Source organism: Gymnoscopelus microlampas, assembly GCF_963454915.1.
Source record: "Gymnoscopelus microlampas genome assembly, chromosome: 9".
NCBI classification, from domain to species: Eukaryota; Metazoa; Chordata; class Actinopteri; order Myctophiformes; family Myctophidae; genus Gymnoscopelus; species Gymnoscopelus microlampas.
This window is the reverse complement of record NC_139946.1, coordinates 24,741,241-24,760,770: the sequence shown is the minus strand read 5'-3', so window position 1 is coordinate 24,760,770 and position 19,530 is coordinate 24,741,241. Positions and strand designations below refer to the sequence as shown.

General features: G+C 38.5%; 2 protein-coding genes across 2 annotated transcripts; one reads left to right on the top strand and one right to left on the bottom strand.

Moving 5' to 3' along the window:
• Window positions 1-11,980: 11,980 nt before the first annotated feature.
• cks2 (CDC28 protein kinase regulatory subunit 2) lies at window positions 11,981-15,446 on the top strand. Its single transcript, XM_084067117.1, has 3 exons — window positions 11,981-12,160; window positions 13,622-13,749; window positions 14,834-15,446. The coding sequence occupies exons 1-3, from the start codon at window positions 12,102-12,104 to the stop codon at window positions 14,878-14,880; spliced, it is 234 nt and encodes a 77-aa protein (XP_083923243.1). The 5' UTR covers window positions 11,981-12,101; the 3' UTR covers window positions 14,881-15,446.
• Window positions 15,447-15,560: 114 nt separating this feature from the next.
• cimap1d (CIMAP1 family member D) lies at window positions 15,561-18,883 on the bottom strand (the record flags this gene model as incomplete). The annotated part of the gene is made up of 4 exons (XM_084066040.1): window positions 15,561-16,042; window positions 16,374-16,508; window positions 17,597-17,707; window positions 18,835-18,883. 4 exons carry the CDS (start codon window positions 18,881-18,883, stop codon window positions 15,561-15,563), a joined length of 777 nt encoding a protein of 258 aa, XP_083922166.1.
• Window positions 18,884-19,530: the final 647 nt, after the last annotated feature.

Sequence of the window (19,530 nt, the reverse complement as noted above, 5' to 3'; positions counted from 1 at the left end):
GTGAAGTGAAGATAATGTCAGTGAGAACTCAATGGAGCTTGTGAGAGGTTGATTCAAAAGTTAGATCTTTAAATTCTAAATGCAATACTTAAATTGAGAGGTACAATGTTTTTCAGTTACCTGAATCAGTTGGTGTTTGGGGTGGAGTCAAACCTTCAACACATTGTGCTGCAAGTGGTCAAAAATAGCTACATCTACAAGCTCACATCTTGTAACTAGTTAGCTATTTTTTAAATGTTTCATGTTTACCTGTAATGACATGCCCAAAATAGGGATGCCGTTTTAGGTGCATGTGGTTGAGTTAACAGGGATGAGTTATTTTTATTGGCCACGCGCAATTAACCACACATAACTACAGTAATGTACTGTAAGTTTAAAAATGCACATAATAGCTTCAAAAATCACGGGTGAGATATTAACAGGTGTACTTTATATCATAGAACAAAACATTGACTTAGTCGTCTTCGGCTTATGTTAACCAAGACCTTATTCTCCGCTTGAATCGAAAAGCACTCAAGTATTGAGTTAATGTTTAAAATCACTCATCATCGGTTTATCTTGCCTCTATCTTTTGTCACAGAGGTGAAATACACAAGTAGGGGAAACTGCTTCTCTGGGTTTTTGCAACAAGGGACTCTCTCTGACAGAAGGAAGGCGTTGCTGGTTATCACCAGTGTTTGGCCTATGGTCCAACTGACATGGCTGGTACCAGTGACCCCAAATTCCATTTGCTCGGGGAACAGGCAAAAACGTCACTAGCCAGAGAGAGAAGCAATGCAAAGCCACGCCTCATAAAAGGCTACATCCACCCAATCCCATCTGCCTGACCTCCCTCTCCCCCCAACTCCCTTGGCCTCCCAGCCAGCTCCCCAGAGAGCCATCCGCCATATTCTGGAAAGCACAATCCTTTTAGCTCCTTGCGCTCAACCTCACTGACACACACACTCTCTCTCTCTCTCTCTCTCTCTCTCTCTCTCTCTCTCTCTCACACTCATTCTCACTCATTACTTTACATCCATCCCTTGCAGTGGTGGAAGAAGTAGGCTACTCAGATTTTTTTTAAAGGATCAATACCAAAATATAGAACTACTCTGTTACAAGTAAAAGGCCTGTATTAAAAGTACAAAAGTATTGACTTTGAAATATACAAAAAAATAATACTTATTCAAAAATAGCAGCTCTTTTCCCATATCTGAAGTATAAAATACGGCTAAATTGGTTAATGTATGTTTAGTATTAACAATCTAAATCTGCAAATAACTAGTAACTAAAGCTGTCAAATAATTGTAATGGAGTAAAAAAAGTACAATATTTGCCTCGGAGATCTATGGAGTAGAAACATTGTCCAGAAAGAAATTTAAAGTAAAAGGAAAAAAGCACCTTAAAATTGTCCTTGATGTACTGTAAGTACAGTACTTGAGTGAAGAAATGTACTTTCCACCACTACTCCCTTGCCCTGCCTCTGGGCATTCTCATCTTTCCTTTATTCTCTCCTTTACTCTCTTGCCTCGATCACTTTCATATTTTCTTAATCATTCTCTCTCTCTCTTTCTCTCTCTGCTTTCACCTCCCCCTTTTCTCTGGTCACCTTTGCCTTCCTTCATTCTCTCTAACATCTCTGTTGTCCCTCTCAAACCGTCTCCATATCCCACAATGGATAAAGAACTGTATATGTCAGCGGCCTGGTGTCTCAGTATCACACTCTAGTAAGTGGCTTAAGCAGTTGTCCTTCAGACCTTTCTAGGAAGAGAGGGTTTAACCAGTAACCTTCTAAATCACAGCCAAATACATATTAATTTGGGGTCCCTGACATAAAAACGTTTGAGACTCACTGGCCTACATACAACAACAACAACAACAATATATTCCATCAGAACAGATAACCTTCGTTAACACAAGGTTAATAGTAATCTCATATCTGCTATTCTGTCACAGTTTGAAAATGTTATATATATCCTACTATATACTGTAATAAGGAAACCTCTGTCAGTCAGTCACTCATAACCTGTCTGTTCCGCATGGTTCTCCTCAGTGGCTTGAGCAATTGATCTGAACTTGCACACAGGCATTGACTGTTAGCATATGCACACAATCACGATGCCTGTTTTTCACTTTCCCAAAATGTAAGCTGTTTATAAGCGTTTTTGTGTTAACACCGGAGATTCTGAGTTTCAGCTATGGGATTTGTGTGCCGTCAGGGGGGTTCATCAAAAACCCACCCACTTGAATGGAGAGAAATTCTTTCTGACACCAGCAGGGGTAAAACAGCGAAACTACAGACCATTAATATGAACTGTCATTTCCACCTTCATTACGGGGCCAGGCTTCCAGCATGGACCCGTATTGTTATTGGCATTATTCCGTTTCTTCTTCTTCTGCCACTTTTGGCAGTTCTGGCTGAACCGTGCATACGCTTTTTACGAAACTCGGCCATATGATAGATGGTCATGAAAAACGATAAAAAAATAATTCTCACAATCTTTCGTCAAAAGGTGGCGCTATAGCACTCAGTTGAAAATGCCAACTTTGAACAGGTACAACTCATGCCCTGTTTGACCTACAGCCATGAAACTTCGATGCACACATGCGTCTCCTCATGCCTAACAACTTTCACCCCTGACTTTTGACCTCTGACCTTTAGATCTCCCACCATTTTGAATTATATGAAAAACAGTTAAAACCTATCTCCTCCTGGGATTTTTGAGTAATCTGCACGAAACTTTTTACACATGAACTTTGGACCTATGCCGACAAACGTTTGCAAAATATTTTCCATAAGTGAAAAAATTAAGCTTTAATGAGCCAATGAATATTGCAGTTTTATGACAATTATTCATCTGCCCCTAACACATACATGCAGACTTACCATTCTTTGAAACTTTGCAGAAATGTAAAGGGCCATTCCAAGTATCACTGAAACCAATCTTACTCCAATTGGTCAAACGGGGGCGCTATAGCAATTTTTTGAAAATGCAAACTTTAAACAGGCAAAAGTCATGCCTCGTTTGGCCGACAGCCATTAGACCTGCTTACACATGTGCCTTGACTAATGAGGAACACATCTATCACGTTGACCAGTAAGCACCGCCCTTAGATTGTCCGCAATCTTGAGCAGTTTGAAAAACACTTAAACCCAGGATTTTTCAGCTATTTGCGTGAAACTGTATGATCAGTGTGATCTCTTTTTTCAGAGGTTTGTCTGTTGGTCCAATAGCGTCCCGCTTAAGTGTATGTCTCACAACCTCAAGGTCACAGGTTCAAGCCTCACTTGGTGCAGACTTCATCTAAGTTGCATTTCACACAACATGACTATCAATGAATACATCTGCAATTGTTAAAGGTAACATGAAATACTTAATTGAGTGTTTTTTACATACTTCATTGTGAAAATAGCTGATCTACAACCTCACAACTTTTCAGATAGCAATGTTTTTTCAATGTATAACATACTTCATTGTGAAAATAGACGATGTACAATCTGAAAACTTTTAATGGTTTGTGAGCTTGTAGATCGGCTACTTTCACTAGTTTTGGTTCTGAGGAGATGTACAATTTCTTCAATGGTAAATGGTTTGTGAACGAGTGATCTTAGTGTTAGTGAAACAGGGGCTTGGGTCATGACAGAAGGCAAGAGTTTGTGATCCTCAACAGACAATATCAGCCTGGACAAAGCTATAGCACTATAGGTAGTGTTGCAGCTACCTAAGAGTGCCTCACGACCGCAAGGTGGCCGGTTCAAGCCTCACTTGATGCAGACTCATTTAAGTTGAATTGCAAAAAACATGACTCAATCTATTCCGTTTCCATGGCTCTCTCTCTTCAATCTATTCCGTTTCCATGTCTTTCTCTTCAATCTATTCCATTTCCATCTCTCTCTCTCTCTCTCTCTCTCTCTCTCTCTCTCTCTCTCTCTCTCTCTCTCTCTCTCTCTCTCTCTCTCTCTCTCTCTCTCTCTCTCTCTCTCTCTCTCTCTCTCTCTCTCTCTCTCTCTCTCTCTCTCTCTCTCTCTCTCTCTCTGTGAGGGGCGGCCATAGCTGAGTGGTTAGTGAGCCCGCCTAGCGAGCCAGAGGCCCTGGTTGCCCCAGGTACGATTCCAGACCAGGTCAGCATCTGTGTTGATGAAATGAAATTTGACCCTGAGCAAGACTCTTAACCCCTAATTGCTCACAGGCCCTCATTGGAAACAAGACCGCAAGGACTTTCATGAACTGACCTGTTAAAGGAATTATCATTTCTCTTTCTCTCTCCTGGCCCTGTATTATCGCTGCTTGCAGCTATATTTACGGGGCCAGGCTTCCAGCATGGACCCGTTTTGTTATTGGCATTATTCCATTTCTTCTTCTTCTTCTTCTTCTTCTTCTTCTTCTTCTGCCGTTTTTGCCAGTTCTGGCTGAACCGTGCATACGCTTTTTATGAAACTCGGCCATATGATAGATGGTCATGAAAAACGATCAAAAAATAAATCTCACAATCTTTCGTCAAAAGGTGGCGCTATAGCACTCAGTTGAAAATGCCAACTTTGAACAGGTACAACTCATGCCCTGTTTGACCTACAGCCATGAAACTTCAATACACACATGCGTCTCCTCATGATTAACAACTTTCATACTCTGACTTTTGACCTCTGACCTTTAGATCTCCCACCATTTCGAATTATATGAAAAACAGTTAAAACCTATCTCCTCCTGGGATTTTTGAGTAATTTGCACGAAACGTTCTACACATGAACTTTGGACCTATGCCGACAAACGTATGCAAAATATTTTCAATAAGTGAAAAAATGAAGCTTTAATGAGCCAATGAATATTGCAGTTTTATGACAATTATTCATCTGCCCCTAACACATACATGCAGACTTACCATTCTTTGAAACTTTGCAGAAATGTAAAGGGCCATTCCAAATATCACTGAAACCAATCTTACTCCAATTGGTCAAACGGGGGCGCTATAGCAATTTTTTGAAAATGCAAACTTTAAACAGGCAAAAGTCATGCCTCGTTTGGCCGACAGCCATTAGACCTGCTTACACATGTGCCTTGACTAATGAGGAACACATCTATCACGTTGACCAGTAAGCACCGCCCTTAGATTGTCCGCAATCTTGAGCAGTTTGAAAAACACTTAAACCCAGGATTTTTCAGCTATTTGCGTGAAACTGTATCATCAGTGTGATCTCTTTTTTTCAGAGGATTGTCTGTTGGTCAGATAGCTTCCCGCTTAAGTGTATGTCTCACAACCTCAAGGTCACAGGTTCAAGCCTCACTTGGTGCAGACTTCATCTAAGTTGCATTTCACACAACATGACTATCAATGAATACATCTGCAATTGTTAAAGATAACATGAAATACTTAATTGAGTGTTTTTTACATACTTCATTGTGAAAATAGCTGATCTACAATCTCACAACTTTTCAGATAGCAATGAGAGTATGTTTTTTCAATGTATAACATACTTCATTGTGAAAATAGCCGATGTACAATCTGACAACTTTTAATGGTTTGTGATCTTGTAGATCGGCTACTTTCACTAGTTTTAGTTCTGAGGAGATGTACAATTTCTTAATTGGTAAATGGTTTGTGAACGAGTGATCTTAGTGTTGGTGAAACAGGGGCTTGGGTCATGACAGAAGGCAAGAGTTTGTGATCCTCAACAGACAATATCAGCCTGGACAAAGCTATAGCACTATAGGTAGTGTTGCAGCTACCTAAGAGTGCCTCATGACCGCAAGGTTGCCGGTTCAAGCCTCACTTGATGCAGACTCATTTAAGTTGAATTGCAAAAAACATGACTCAACCTATTCCGTTTCCATGGCTCTCTCTCTCTCTTCAATCTATTCCGTTTCCATGTCTTTCTCTTCAATCTATTCCGTTTCCATTTCTCTCTCTGTCTCTTCAATCTCTCTCTCTCTCTCTCTCTCTCTCTCTCTCTCTCTCTCTCTCTCTCTCTGTGAGGGGCGGCCATAGCTGAGTCGTTAGGGAGCCAGAGGCTCTGGTTGCCCCAGGTACGATTCCAGGCCAGCGGGTAGCAAATGTGTCGATGAAATGAAATTTGTCCCTGAGCAAGACTCTTAACTCCTAATTGCTCACAGGCCCTCACTGGAAACAAGACCGCAAGGACTTTCATGAACTGACCTGTTAAAGGAATTATCATTTCTCTTTCTCTCTCCTTGGCCCCGTATTATCGCTGCTTGCAGCTATATTTAGACTTAATTTACAACTCTGAAGCTGGCCCCTTGGTCTGGCCCCAGCCGTAATAAACTGCAGTTCCTATGATTGGCCAGCATGTCCAATGCGCTTCACTGCTCCCTCTCGGTTTTGGAGGCTTGGTGTAAGCAAGTTAGTGTAGCCAGCCACTAGAGCTCCCATTGCCTGCGGGTTGTAACCATGCGTTTTAAGGCTACTTTCACCATTGTATGATGTTGTATTGTTTTTATTAATGAAAAAACATCGATTACTTGGTGCTGCTTACATTTTGGTGGGTTCTCCTACATTTCTCCTGGTGCTCCCAAGTGAAAATCCCTGATATAGTGTGTACACAGCGCAACGTGTACACCCAAACCTCCCCTGAACGTGAGCCAATTGTGTTTGTATAGCGCTCGACAAAGCCAGATGCACCACGGTGGATTTGAACCCATAGAACCCCTAGAAGTATGAAGTCATGAATATTTTGTATCCAACAAAATCAATCCCCAGCCACCGCTCTAGTCTATATTAAGTCTGGTCTGACTATTCAAGTGTTATCTGTAGCTTGTTGTTGTGTAGACTATGCTACAAATGAACAAGAATAAACATACAGCTTAATGTAGTATGTTATATTTTTTGTACTATATCCCAGAATATATATCAGATTCTGATTATAACTTTAATTGAAAATTATGACAAAAGTGTTAAAAACAGTTCAAAAGGGCATCAAGGACAAGAAACTCACCTATACCAGGCACTCAGCATGCAGGGAAGAGAAGATGGAATATAAGATCCAGCCGATTTAACTATGTGTAACTAACAAGGCAAGCTGGCTCAATTGACAAATGTCATAATACAAAGCAGCTGGAGTTCTTGGCTGAATGAGGGAATAATGTAATTTCACTGGCCACAAACTCTAACACACCAAATTGCGCGCGCGCACACACACACACACACACACACACACACACACACACACACACACACACACACACACACACACACACACACACACACACACACACACACACACACACACACACACTACCACCTCCTCCAAGCAGCCAATCAAATGTCATGTCTTTCCTGCAAAGTATCAGAAGTTACTGATAAACCAGATGCAATCAATATACAGTATGTTGACTGATGCATTCTAACTAACTAAAGTCTATGACATTTTCAAACTAAAACAAACTTTTTAACTGATTATTTAAAAGACAACAATTTATGACCAATACCTTTTCACCAACACCATGCAGAATATAGGACAATGTTCCATTTTGGGTAAAAAACTAAACTAAACGATAAAACAAGAGTTGAGGTCTGTTCTGTGCATACACAAGTGCAGTGGTGTAAAGTAAGTAAGTACATGTACTCAAGTACTGTACTTAACCACTTCAGCCCTACATACATTTCGGCCATTTGAAAATAGCCGATCTACAAGATCACAATGTGTCGTGATGCGACGCATCATGAGCTTGTAGATCTGCTATTTTCAAAAGATTTGTATACATTTTAGAGTTTAGACATTTGAAAACTTGTGAAACAGGACTTTCTGCATAATGAGTACTTTCTACTTTTGGTACTTTAAATACATTTTGACACCAATACTTTTGTAAATTTACTCAAGTAAATTTTGAAGTCCGAACTTACTTGTAACAGCGTATTTCTACATTGATACTATTGATACTTTTACTCAAGTAAAAAACGTGAGGACTTTTTCCACCACTGTACACAAGTGGAACAAGACATGCTGTGAATGCAGCACCACTCATTAGCAGCCATTACCCTGACAACAGTGATTACAACTTGGAACAACAACACACTTCAAGCCCGCGGACCTCAAACATCGATTGAAGTTACGTTAAAAAAGTTAAATGTTCACTCACTGAGTTCGTGGAAAGTTTAAATGTAAGGTTTTGTGCAAATCATTCACTGTGAATGTAAATATACCGCTATGCGGCCCTCACATCTAGTAGCCTGGCCCTCACATGCAGTAGCCTACAATATTGGCTATATACTATTATTACACAGACACGCGACAGTAAGTGAATACAGTCCAAAGCGACACACACACACACACACACACACACACACACACACACACACACACACACACACATTCACGCACACACACTCGCTGTATCGCGATCTATACGATCTCTCTGAAAAGGTAGATCGCATGCCTTTATGTCCGGTATCAAGAAGACTCACCTCAAAACCAACTCACCTCAGAGGTAGGAATACTCACCTCGGAAGACTCACCTCAGAGGTAGGAATACTCACCCCCAAGATTTTCGGGGGGTAGGAACACTCACCCCATGACCTGAGAACACTCACCTCGGAAGACTCACCTCAGAGGTAGGAATACTCACCCCAATGTTTAAAAAAAGGTAAAAAGGTAGATCTACCGGCTTGTGAGCTATGATGTTTAATCCATATCTGGATTACTCCATATCTGGATTAAATTCTTTCTTTGAAGGTATAGAATTAATAAAGTTCTTTAAATAGTGCTTTAAATACAAGGTAGATTTCATCAGAAAAGGTAAAAAGGTAGATCTACCGGCTTGTGAGCTTTCCATTTTCACAGAATGCTTTCATAATGTGAGCTTTCCATTTTCACAGAATGCTTTCATAATGATGTTTAATTACATTTAGCTAATTAAAGTGCTTTAAATACAAGGTAGATTTCATCAGAAAAGAAGGTAGATTTCATCAGAAAAGTGAACAAGGAATGCAAATAGCAAATAGCATGGTCATTTGCTATGTGTATCCAGCTCCACACCTTGCCCCATCCACCTATTAGATATCAAACAATGAATCATTAAGTGGGATATTAGTGTTAAGTGGTCAACCCCCCTCCTCCCCTTCACTCCTGTGCCCCCATCAAACAAACAAACAAACAAAGGTAGGAACCCAGAGAAATGAACATTCCAATGTCAATTTATGTTGTTAAATTACATTTAGCTAAGCATTATTGAACTTTAGTTACTTTAGTTACTATTAGATATACATTTCACTATTGTAAGCATTATTGAACTTTAGTTACTATTAGATATACATTTCACTATAGTAAGCATTATTGAACTTTAGTTACTATTAGATATACATTTCACTATTGTAAAACATGCATTAAACACTTTTCCCTATTTTTACCTAGGATATTTAGTTACCTACTACTTTGCTGGTATAAATGATAACAGTATAGAACATTGCATTGCACACATGCATTGTTTGAGAACTTTAGTTTTTAGAAATATTACTTTTGGTACATTTTGATGCCTTACTCTTTGTGTGTGTGTGTGTCCGCGGACCCCACTTTGAGAACCGTGGCATTACACCATTGAGTTTTTCTGGGTGAGTTTTCCTACCCCCGGGGGGAGTATTCCTACCCCTGAGGTGAGTGTTCCGAGGTGAGTGTTCTCAGGTCCTGAGGTGAGTTTACCCACCCCCCGGGGTGACTGTTCCTACCCCCGAGGTGAGTATTCCTTTTTCAGTTGAGGTGAGTTTGTCTTGAGGTGAGTCTTCTTGTATTCTTATGTCCATGCTGAAGTAATGTGTATGTGTGTGTGTGTGTGTAGCAAGTACGTAAGGATAACAGCTTTTAAAGATTGGTATAGTTAGACTGATAAATTGACTGCAAACCAGAAATGACCAGGTTTGGCTGGGAGCTCAATATGTGTATGAAAAACCAATGAATGATAGACAGAGGCAGATTGCAGGATAACTTAAAGATCTATACTGAAATAGTTCTCTTTTCAACATACAGAATCAATAGCATATACAGAAAATAAAATAATAGGGTCCCTTTAAAGTCTTTGGGAGCTCAGAGTTCGCTAGCATTTACAGCATTTACAACTACTTAGCATCGTCTATGGGAAACCCCATGTTAACGGTTAGCAGTTAACATGGGGTTAACGCAACACCTGTTCAAAAACAACAACAAAAAACAACACATAACCATATAACACAAAACAACATATCACACAACACAACAACAATACAACACAATACATGAGGTCCCCACTACACACAGAAAACCATCTGATGCAGTTCATTACAGGATCAACTTTCTAGTCAGTAAGAATACCATGAAGATTCTCGCAGGGGCCCTCATCCATTGTCATTTCGACTATGCATGCTTCTCGTGGTATCACAACACCACTAAGGCCTTAAAAACAAGGCTCCATAGGCATGAACACAAGGTGGACTGAATAAACAGCAGAATATATTATCCAAATTCATTCATGGGATAAAAGGAATTAACCTAATTATTTAAATTTGATCTGAAGTATAATTATAAAAACAAATGAGGTACAGGTAGAGGTAGAGAGCACCTAACACATTATTTTTTTTTTTACAGATAGCAGAAGACTTGAACCATAAAAGGCGCATAAAAATATCAAAACATCAAATTGACAGCAGCCTAACAGGTTACTGACCTTTGACAGCACTGATGCATTGAGCTGCACTGGTGGTGTAGTCCAGTGGTTCTCACACGTTAATTTCAAGGACCCCCAGTTTGGTATGCATTAGGTCAGGGATGGGCGGATTTGAGAAGTTAGGGGCTCCAAGCAAAGCTCAGGTTCAAATAACACTTTGAGAACCACTGGTATAGTCCTCAAAGTGCCCGGGTCCAGGGTGGGAGGACCCCCATTCAGGAGTCCTTGAGGGGGTTCCAGGGGGTCCCCAGCAAACTCAGGAACAGGTTAATCACTTGATCCCTATTTTATTTACAAATAGTAGATCTACAAGCTCACAACGCATCGCATCGCTACACGTTGTGAGCTTGTTGATCTGAGCTATTTTTTGAAAAATATTGACAAATGTTGACAATTCTTCTATTATGGTCCCTGGCACCAAATCAAACACACATCAATTCAAACCTTTCAAACCTTTCAAACCTTTCAAACCTTTCACATCTTTCAAACCTTTAGAACCTTTCAAACCTTTAACTCTATCAATACTCAATACCATCAACATTCTTAGCGATCCCACACTGTTTCTTCAGGAACAGTACTTTCTAGTTTATTAATGTTTTTCCTTTTTTATATATGTATTAATTTTATTTAATCGTTAAAATCTTCATTTGTATCCAATTTGGGCAAGACTGTGTCTCAATTTGGGGGCCCACTTGCAATATCCTCACGGCCCACCAGTGGAGCCCCCCGGCCCACAGGTTGAGAACCACCGGCTGTTGTAGCATGGTCAGGGGGCGGGGCGTCGGGAGGCTCGTGCTGTGTGTTTTTGTCCGCGCGCGTATTCCAGTATTGCCATGTCTGCTTATTATAAGCGACGTTGGACTTGTTTTTTCTGTGAAGTCGGACTCGGTGGTTGCGCGTTGCGTTTTTCTGGGGGGGGGGCTCGTTTCTAAAGTTTAGTTGCTTATTTGGGCTTGTTTCTTAATGTTGTTTATAAGCCAGTAGTTCTCAAACATTTTCATGACAAGGATCCCCAGATTATTATATGTATTAATGCTATTAGTTAAAACATTTTACCATACAAGATTTGTGTTGGTAAAATATCCCAAAAATTATGATTTTTTCCCCCTCAAGATGTTTTATTGTTGTTGAAAATAGAAGATCTACAAGCTCACAATGCGCATTGTGAGCTTGTAGATCTTCTATTTTCAAAAAATCCGTAGCCTAGCCCTAGTTGCTTCTTTTGGGCTTCACTTGTTTTCACAGACCGCTTATTTCTCTCGCTAAATCTGGCAACACTGGCGGCTTCCGTCCTCTAGGCGGGCGGACCGTTTGAGTTTGAAATCACCAACGCCAACCCTCTCCTCTGACCAACAACACGCAGCAGATGACAGACAGCCTGTTCCCTTAGTGTAAACACACTGAACACAACAAGCCTCCGAAAACAAACAGCTCCTTGCTAACTCATCTGACTCCGCATTACTTCAACCTTCCAACATGTCGAAGAAAGAGATATACTACTCTGATAAGTACACGGACGAAGAGTTCGAGTACAGGTGGGTCTAATTAATGTCGTCTTTCTGTTGTTACGACACCGACTGAACTGAAGGCTAGCGAGCATTAGCATAGGAGCTACATTTACTTTAGCAACTCTGTTAGGATATCTGTGTTGTTATAAACGGTAGGCTAGCTTGAAGAAAAGTGAAGGACGTTATTTTACCGCAACAATATTGACCATACACTGTGTTTATGCCATGTTAAGCCTCATTTGTGCTCAGTCTTATGACGGTCAGCGGTGGAAAAAAAGTACTCACATTTCTTCTTACTTATGTAAAAGTATCAATACTGCAATGTAGAAATACTCTGTTACAAGTAAAAGTCCGGAATTGAAAATGTACTTCAGTAAAAGTGCAAAAGTATTGGCATCAAAATGTACTTAAAGTACTCATTATGCAGAATTCCCATTTCACGAGTTTTGTTTTCAAATATATCAAATCGTATCAAATCTTTTCAAATGGCCGAAATGTATATATGGCTGAAGTTGTTTTGTAATAATAATCAAAATCTACCAAGTAACTAGTAACTCTAACCCATTTTCTTTTGTAGTGGAGTAAAAGTACAATATGTCTCTGATGTAGTGTAGATTAGAAGTAAAAGTACTGACAACTGGAAATACTTCAGTAAAGTAAAAAATACCTGTACTTAAGTACAGTATTTGAGTAAATGTACTTAGTTACTTTACACCACTGATAGGAATTTTCATGGTGATATTGCCCCTGCGTTTTAACTCGTTTTATTATTATTATTAGTATGTCAGGGACAACATGGAACACAGCAGCTTTGGAAATGTGCTTGTTTATAAATCCAAAAGCCTTGTTGATAAATAATCTTTGGATGCTTCTCTATAATAATTAAATTTGAGAAAAATCTAATAAACTTCTGCTGTTAGATATGTGAGATATTTTTTTATTTTCATTTTATACAAACTAAAGTCTTAATATCATTTTGTGTTATGTAAATTGGTTTTATTTTGTTGTATGATGCCTCACATGTGGGTTGTTGTCAGCTTTGTTTGTTAGAAATCCACATAAGTCCTGGGACTTGTTTTTAACCAGATGATGGTGATTTGATACTGTCTGCATTTTTATTTTTTCAAACAAAGACTTAACAAATAGAATAATCCAAGCTGTCCGTACAGGTGCAATTGTGGAGATTTTATAGTTGTTTACTACAATCAGATAGGACTTTTCTGTTTCATGAATGGACTATCAATGGAGGGTATTGCAACTTAGATGCATCTGTCATCTAAGTTGCTTGCGTCTAGGTTATGCAGTCCAAACTCGACTCACCTGATCTACAAGCTTACAGGACATTGCAACACATTGCTTATTAGCTTGTTGATCAGTTATTTGATCAGTTATTTTCCATCCAATCGTGATGGAGCATAATACATTTAGAATACAGAAATTTGCGTTATGCTTAACATTTTTGTATTTACATATTTCTGCTGGTCATAGGCATGTTGTGCTCCCGAAAACTCTGTCCAAGCTGGTGCCCACTTCCCACCTGATGACAGAGGACGAATGGAGGGGACTTGGGGTTCAGCAAAGCCAGGGCTGGATTCACTACATGGTCCACAAACCAGGTGAGCAAACTTTGGATTGGTACAGTAGCCCTGGTACCATAGACCAATCCATAGTCCAGGGACCCAGGAGTCCCAAAGTAAATGTACAGTTAAATCCATTTTAAATTATCACAATACAAAAAATATGTGATTGAGTGATCTAAGTATGACTTTTACACACTTTATTTTAAACAAAAAACATATCAAACATGAATAACATATTTCATATCAGGGTACCAAGGACAGAATTATTTGAAATGGGGGCCCATACCTAGATGGATTCCAATCTGGGGGTCCTTCACATGAAAAAGTTTGAAAACCTGAAATAGACATAATAGAAGGAATTCCGTTTTTAAGTCTGACATCATTTTGTAGTCCGACTGTACTTCTGGGTCCAAGAGGCACCAAGCGCCGTCAACTCTTCATTGTTAACAAACATGTCGGAACTTTTTACAAATCTTTTGACAATATCCTCTTTTTTCAAAAATGAACCATTGAGGGTTAAAAAGGGTCTTAATGCTAATATCATAGACAGTAAAAAGTAGGCTAATATATATATACATATTTATTTTATATTATTATTTATTAATGTATTTATTTTTTATATTTAAGTATATATATTTATATACAGTATGTATGTATATATATATATATATATATATATATATATATATATATATATATATATATATATATATATACGTATATATGTATATATATATATATATATATATATATATATATATATATATATATATATATATATATATATATATATATATATATAAAAAAAAAACATTCCTCTTCTCTTTGTCGTTGCCAGGAAAGCGGTAGAATGACACTTAAGTCGTTATTTTAGTCTCAGATCTGTTAAAACGACAGCGAGGGACACAGCACTGTGCGTATTGGGAAAACACACTTGGACCCGGAAGTTGTTCTGACGGGCGCATATGTCACGGCTTAAGAACAGAACAGGTGGAAAACGTGGGTTTAACAATGCAGTCTGTCTTGTTGAACTGGTAAATTACAGCCATTCTGCTGTAGTCCAGAATCAACCAGATTGTGCTGACAGACTCTTGTTTTTGTTTTGTTTTTTGCTCTTTAGAGCCACACATACTGCTCTTCAGAAGACGTCTGCCAAATGAAGTCTGAGTGTGAAGCATCTATCAAACAGTCTTAACTGTGACACCATCTGTTCTGATTTGTGTCGTCTTTCAACTACATAGCTCCCCTGTGTGTGTACATATTTACATGTGCTTTGATGTATAATATATAGAGGACCCGGTTAAATAGTTTTTTATTTTTATAAACTCCCTCACGTTGGGGAGTCTTTACGTTGGTAAACTGTTTGCCAAGGAGAGCTGAAAATGGTTCACAGCACCAACACATAATGGTAATGAGTTCCACTGTAATTGATGAGATAAGCATCAATATGGAGACGTTCTCTGTTATCTTTTATTTCAATTTTTACATTAATCAAATAACATCTTGTTATTGATTTTTCTTTTTTGTGCTCACTGAAGGGTCTTAGGCGTTTTATTTTATTTTTAAATGAAAGCCTACACGTTATGTAGAAAAGTGCTTTGAATTCAAACTTGTATTTTTCTTTGTTGTTTAAATATGTAAGTAATATTACTGTACATATTTACAGTACAATTTCCGTTTATTCTAGAGTAGTTTATTGCTGGTATACACAAATAAAATGCGTTTATACATATGCAATGGCTCATAATCCTTTTCTAAACGAATGCAAACTTTTGATTGTTACACAAGAGTGGATGTCGTCATGTTAGCTATTCATGTAATACTGTTGCAACACAAGTGGGTGATATTCAGTCAGTTACAACCAGTGGGGTGACGAATTCAGAGTGTCTGATGCCCAGAGAGTAGGCTGGGGCTCTCGGTCTGTTGACCGTCACCTTCTCTGGGTTATGAGAACCAGGGCCAGGCTTCTTAGTGGCATCTCTGGGTACGCTGTGACGTCCCAGCATGGAAAACGCTGGTTGCCGGGGCAAATAAACACTTGGGTTTGTGCTGTTGTATCGACAAGGCCCTGGTGTTTTTGACAGGTCCTCTGACGGTCCGCCTGTCTTGTACAGTCCTGACATGGTGTAGCTCGCACTTGCCGGCTTGTTTGGGATTTGCGGTCCCATGAGTGTAGGCAGAGAGTACTTGTTTGGGGCAGGCACTGCGTCTACAGTGCGGTAACGTGTGCGATAGCCCATGGTGTAAGAGGGCGGACGGCGCTGGGTGTTGCATGGAGGGGCATTCTCCGGGCAGTATGCGCCTGGTCCTGGTGTCTGGAAAATCCCATCTTGTAAACAAACCCAAAAAAGAGTTGAATGGTTACCATGTGAAAACGAGCCACTCAACACCATCTGTAGAGTAACTGTCGTTAATAGTGGGCAAATGGTGGCTAAAAAATTCAGTTGCGCCAGCTGACACTACAATACAAGAACTGCTGTCAAAAAACCATAGCTGTCACTGCTCAAGGGCATAAGATGTGCCAAACAAAGTTGTAATACATAAACATTGCAGCACTTAATAGTATAAAACCTATTCAAACTATTGTACACTTACAACCTTAACATTTTGCTTAATTGGATTAGGAATAAGAAGATTAATTCAAAATGAAGTGTATTTACCTGTTTTAGATGTGAACTTGCTTGGCACTTTCATTCGGCCCAGCATTGAATATGCAGGGTTACCGTCTCTACCGAAGCGAGTGATCTTTGCATCAATATAATACTGAGGCCCAGGACTGGAGTCAACACGGTACACTGCATGAGAAATCAACAAGAGAATATCTTATCAAGATATTCATAGTAACCATCAATATTATTAAATAATATAACAGAAGTTCCTGTTATGCCGATGTACGTACATGTGGATTGAGTTTGTATACAAAGGCCCTTACGGATATAAGTATTCTATGTCATCAGAAAGACTAAATGAAGAGTTGGATTTTGGGCTAATGGCATTTCTTAAGTGAGAGGATTACAGTTTATTTCATTTAATGGTTATATATTGTTTACCTATTACACTGCCTCTAACTCAGACTTGCTAAGATCATTCTGAGTGTTGTTCGTCTCTACTTATGATGAGGCTGGGGAGCCTGCGTACTGGCATACAGGCCAGAGGGTCTAAATGTTTCTGCATGTCTGGACTGAAAATAAATTGTTTATTTATTTATTCAATGAAGTGAGCTGTTTATATATATTTTTTTATTTTTATTTATTTATTTATTTATTTATATATATATATATATATATATATATATATATATATATATATATATATATATATATATATATATATATATATATATATATATATATATATATATATATATATATATATATATATATATATATATATATATATATATATATATATATATATACTTTACTGTCATAAGGAGCTGTCTCCCCCCAATGGGGTTAATTAGGTATTGCGTGTGAAACTACTAGATGCCTTTTAGTGAATGTTTTGTTGATATAATATACCTATTGATCCCAGTGGAATACAGCAACAAATCACACATTACTTAAGCCTGGAACCAAGCCATGGTGAATCATGACCATAAAACATTAGATTCTGTGTCAAAAAGATTTTAATATTTCATTATATTATATGCTATATTTAATAAATAAATATATATAGTTTTTGCAGTTTTCAAATGTTTTTCAACACAGAATCAAATGTTTTATTATCAGGAGCCTGGAACATGGTTAATTAATATGAATATTTTCGGAAATCTCTTGAAAAATGAATGGTCTTTTTCTCTGTGGAAAAAGGCCCTATAACAAACATGTCCTAATATGTAACAGATAATCTCAGGAAATGTAAGAAGAAGAAAATAACCCACTGTTGTCACTCATCCTGCCATGGAAACTGTATGCAGGGCTAGTGGGCTTGGTGAAGTCGTGGCCAATGAACCCAATGGTGGATGGTAATGCATAGCGTCCAGGTCCAGGCCCTGTGCACAGGTCATCATAATACTAACTTCATCAACCATTAAGAAGTGACACGGTACAATAAAAATATATACATTTTACTGCATTAGAGATATATTTGTGTGGCAGAAACTGAACGTTGAGAAAGAAAGTAAAAGTTGTTTAAGAATTGCTTTTGAATGTTGTTCATGAAAAATAAGTTCTGTGTAAATTACAAAAGTAAGACTTTAAAACCATGAGGAGGATTAATATCACAATGCAGGTTGCTACTAGTCCTTGACAGAGACTGTACACCAGCATCAATATGAGTAACATAATCAGGCTGAAATCAAAGTAATAAAAATAGAGATCTGGAAAATGTGAAATTGTAAACCCTGTATAACCCTGAATAACTTTGACCACTGTCACTGACCATCTCATTCACCATGATCTGAAAGGCTAAACCTGATCCCAGGCTGGCATCAGCATTGTACTCTCTCTGAGAGACTTGATGAACGGCAGCCAATAAGCCTCGAGCTATTAGACCCCAAATGAATAATTTTAAGTTTGATTGGTGCATATCAGACATGATGGGTCAGACAAGCAGCTGATGTTCTCCTGGCTGAAAAATAAGAAACTGCTGCAGGCGGTAATACACTACAACGAGACACGACCTGGGGAATAGCATTACCTCAGCATAGAGGTGTTCAAGGGCATGTACACATTACACAAGCACAGCTACTGGGAGCGGGAAGCCTTTAAAAAAAACAAACAATAAATGCAGCGAGTCCAGGCAAGTATGAAGGCTGAGAAGTTAAAGTTATCTTGCCTGTGCAAGTCAATGTTCCACATTCTGAGGTGAAAAAATATAGTCAATGACCACAAGATTGGACAGTAAATGATAAATTATTATTTAACATTTTATGACAGAATACAGAATTTGTTCAAAACAGTGGGTTGCGCACATCCAGTTTGTTACACCAGCAAATCAGAAAGAAATGACAGAAAAACATATTTTTTTCAGATTCTTTTCTGTGTTTTAAAGTAAATTAAATACTTAGGAGCAATGCTATTGTGCAGACTTTTATCCTTAGAATATAGAATTTGCCCTCTAATATTGGCACAAAGACATTAAGACAATCAACCATATAATAATCGTTTGTAAACTCACCTTTCTCTCTGCCTGCGATTATAGGGCGCTTTTTCTCAACTTCACTCATGACCAATAATGAATGATCCTTAAAGAATACCTGAATGAATGCACCAGTACACAACATTGAACAAAGCCACACAGAGAAATACTTGCATAGGCACATGCATGATGCACATAAGTGTGTAAATAATCTTCATCGGTATAGAATCAATAAATATTAAGACGGTTATGATAGGTGCAGATAAAATGGGTCCTTCTAAACAAGCATGAAAGGTGGCTTAAACATAGTACTTGTGAAGTGTAATATATAGGCCTATATAATTGTAATTAGACTGTTTTCAGTCCTTAGACCACAACCTATTTGGATAGTCACTCTGGCAACAATAATATTACTGTACTACCTAACTATTACAATACAACATACCTCCAAGATCCAATATATTTCATATTCTTGTTCAAAATGAAACCTCAAGCGGGCAAAAATCAATCTCCAATTTCTCAAGATCACAGAAACTTTGAAACTGAAATTCTTTTAAATGTCATATCTGGTCTCTCTGGCTGGGTCTCTTTATCCAACTGCTCCATCTCAGGTGGATGAGCTGAATAAATAGCCCCTTCTTCCAGAGAGGTTGCCAGTGTACAGGTGCACTCAGCTGATGCCTAGAAACAATGTCATCACCAGTGGTGGAAAAAGTACTCACATTTTTTACTTAA

Coding starts and splice junctions, on each gene's coding strand:
- cks2 (XM_084067117.1), top strand. CDS start 12,102: ATGTCGAAGAAAGAGATATACTACTCTGATAAGTACACGGACGAAGAG. Junction 12,161..13,621: donor GACGAAGAGTTCGAGTACAG/GTGGGTCTAATT, acceptor TGCTGGTCATAG/GCATGTTGTGCTCCCGAAAA. Junction 13,750..14,833: donor CTACATGGTCCACAAACCAG/GTGAGCAAACTT, acceptor TTTGCTCTTTAG/AGCCACACATACTGCTCTTC.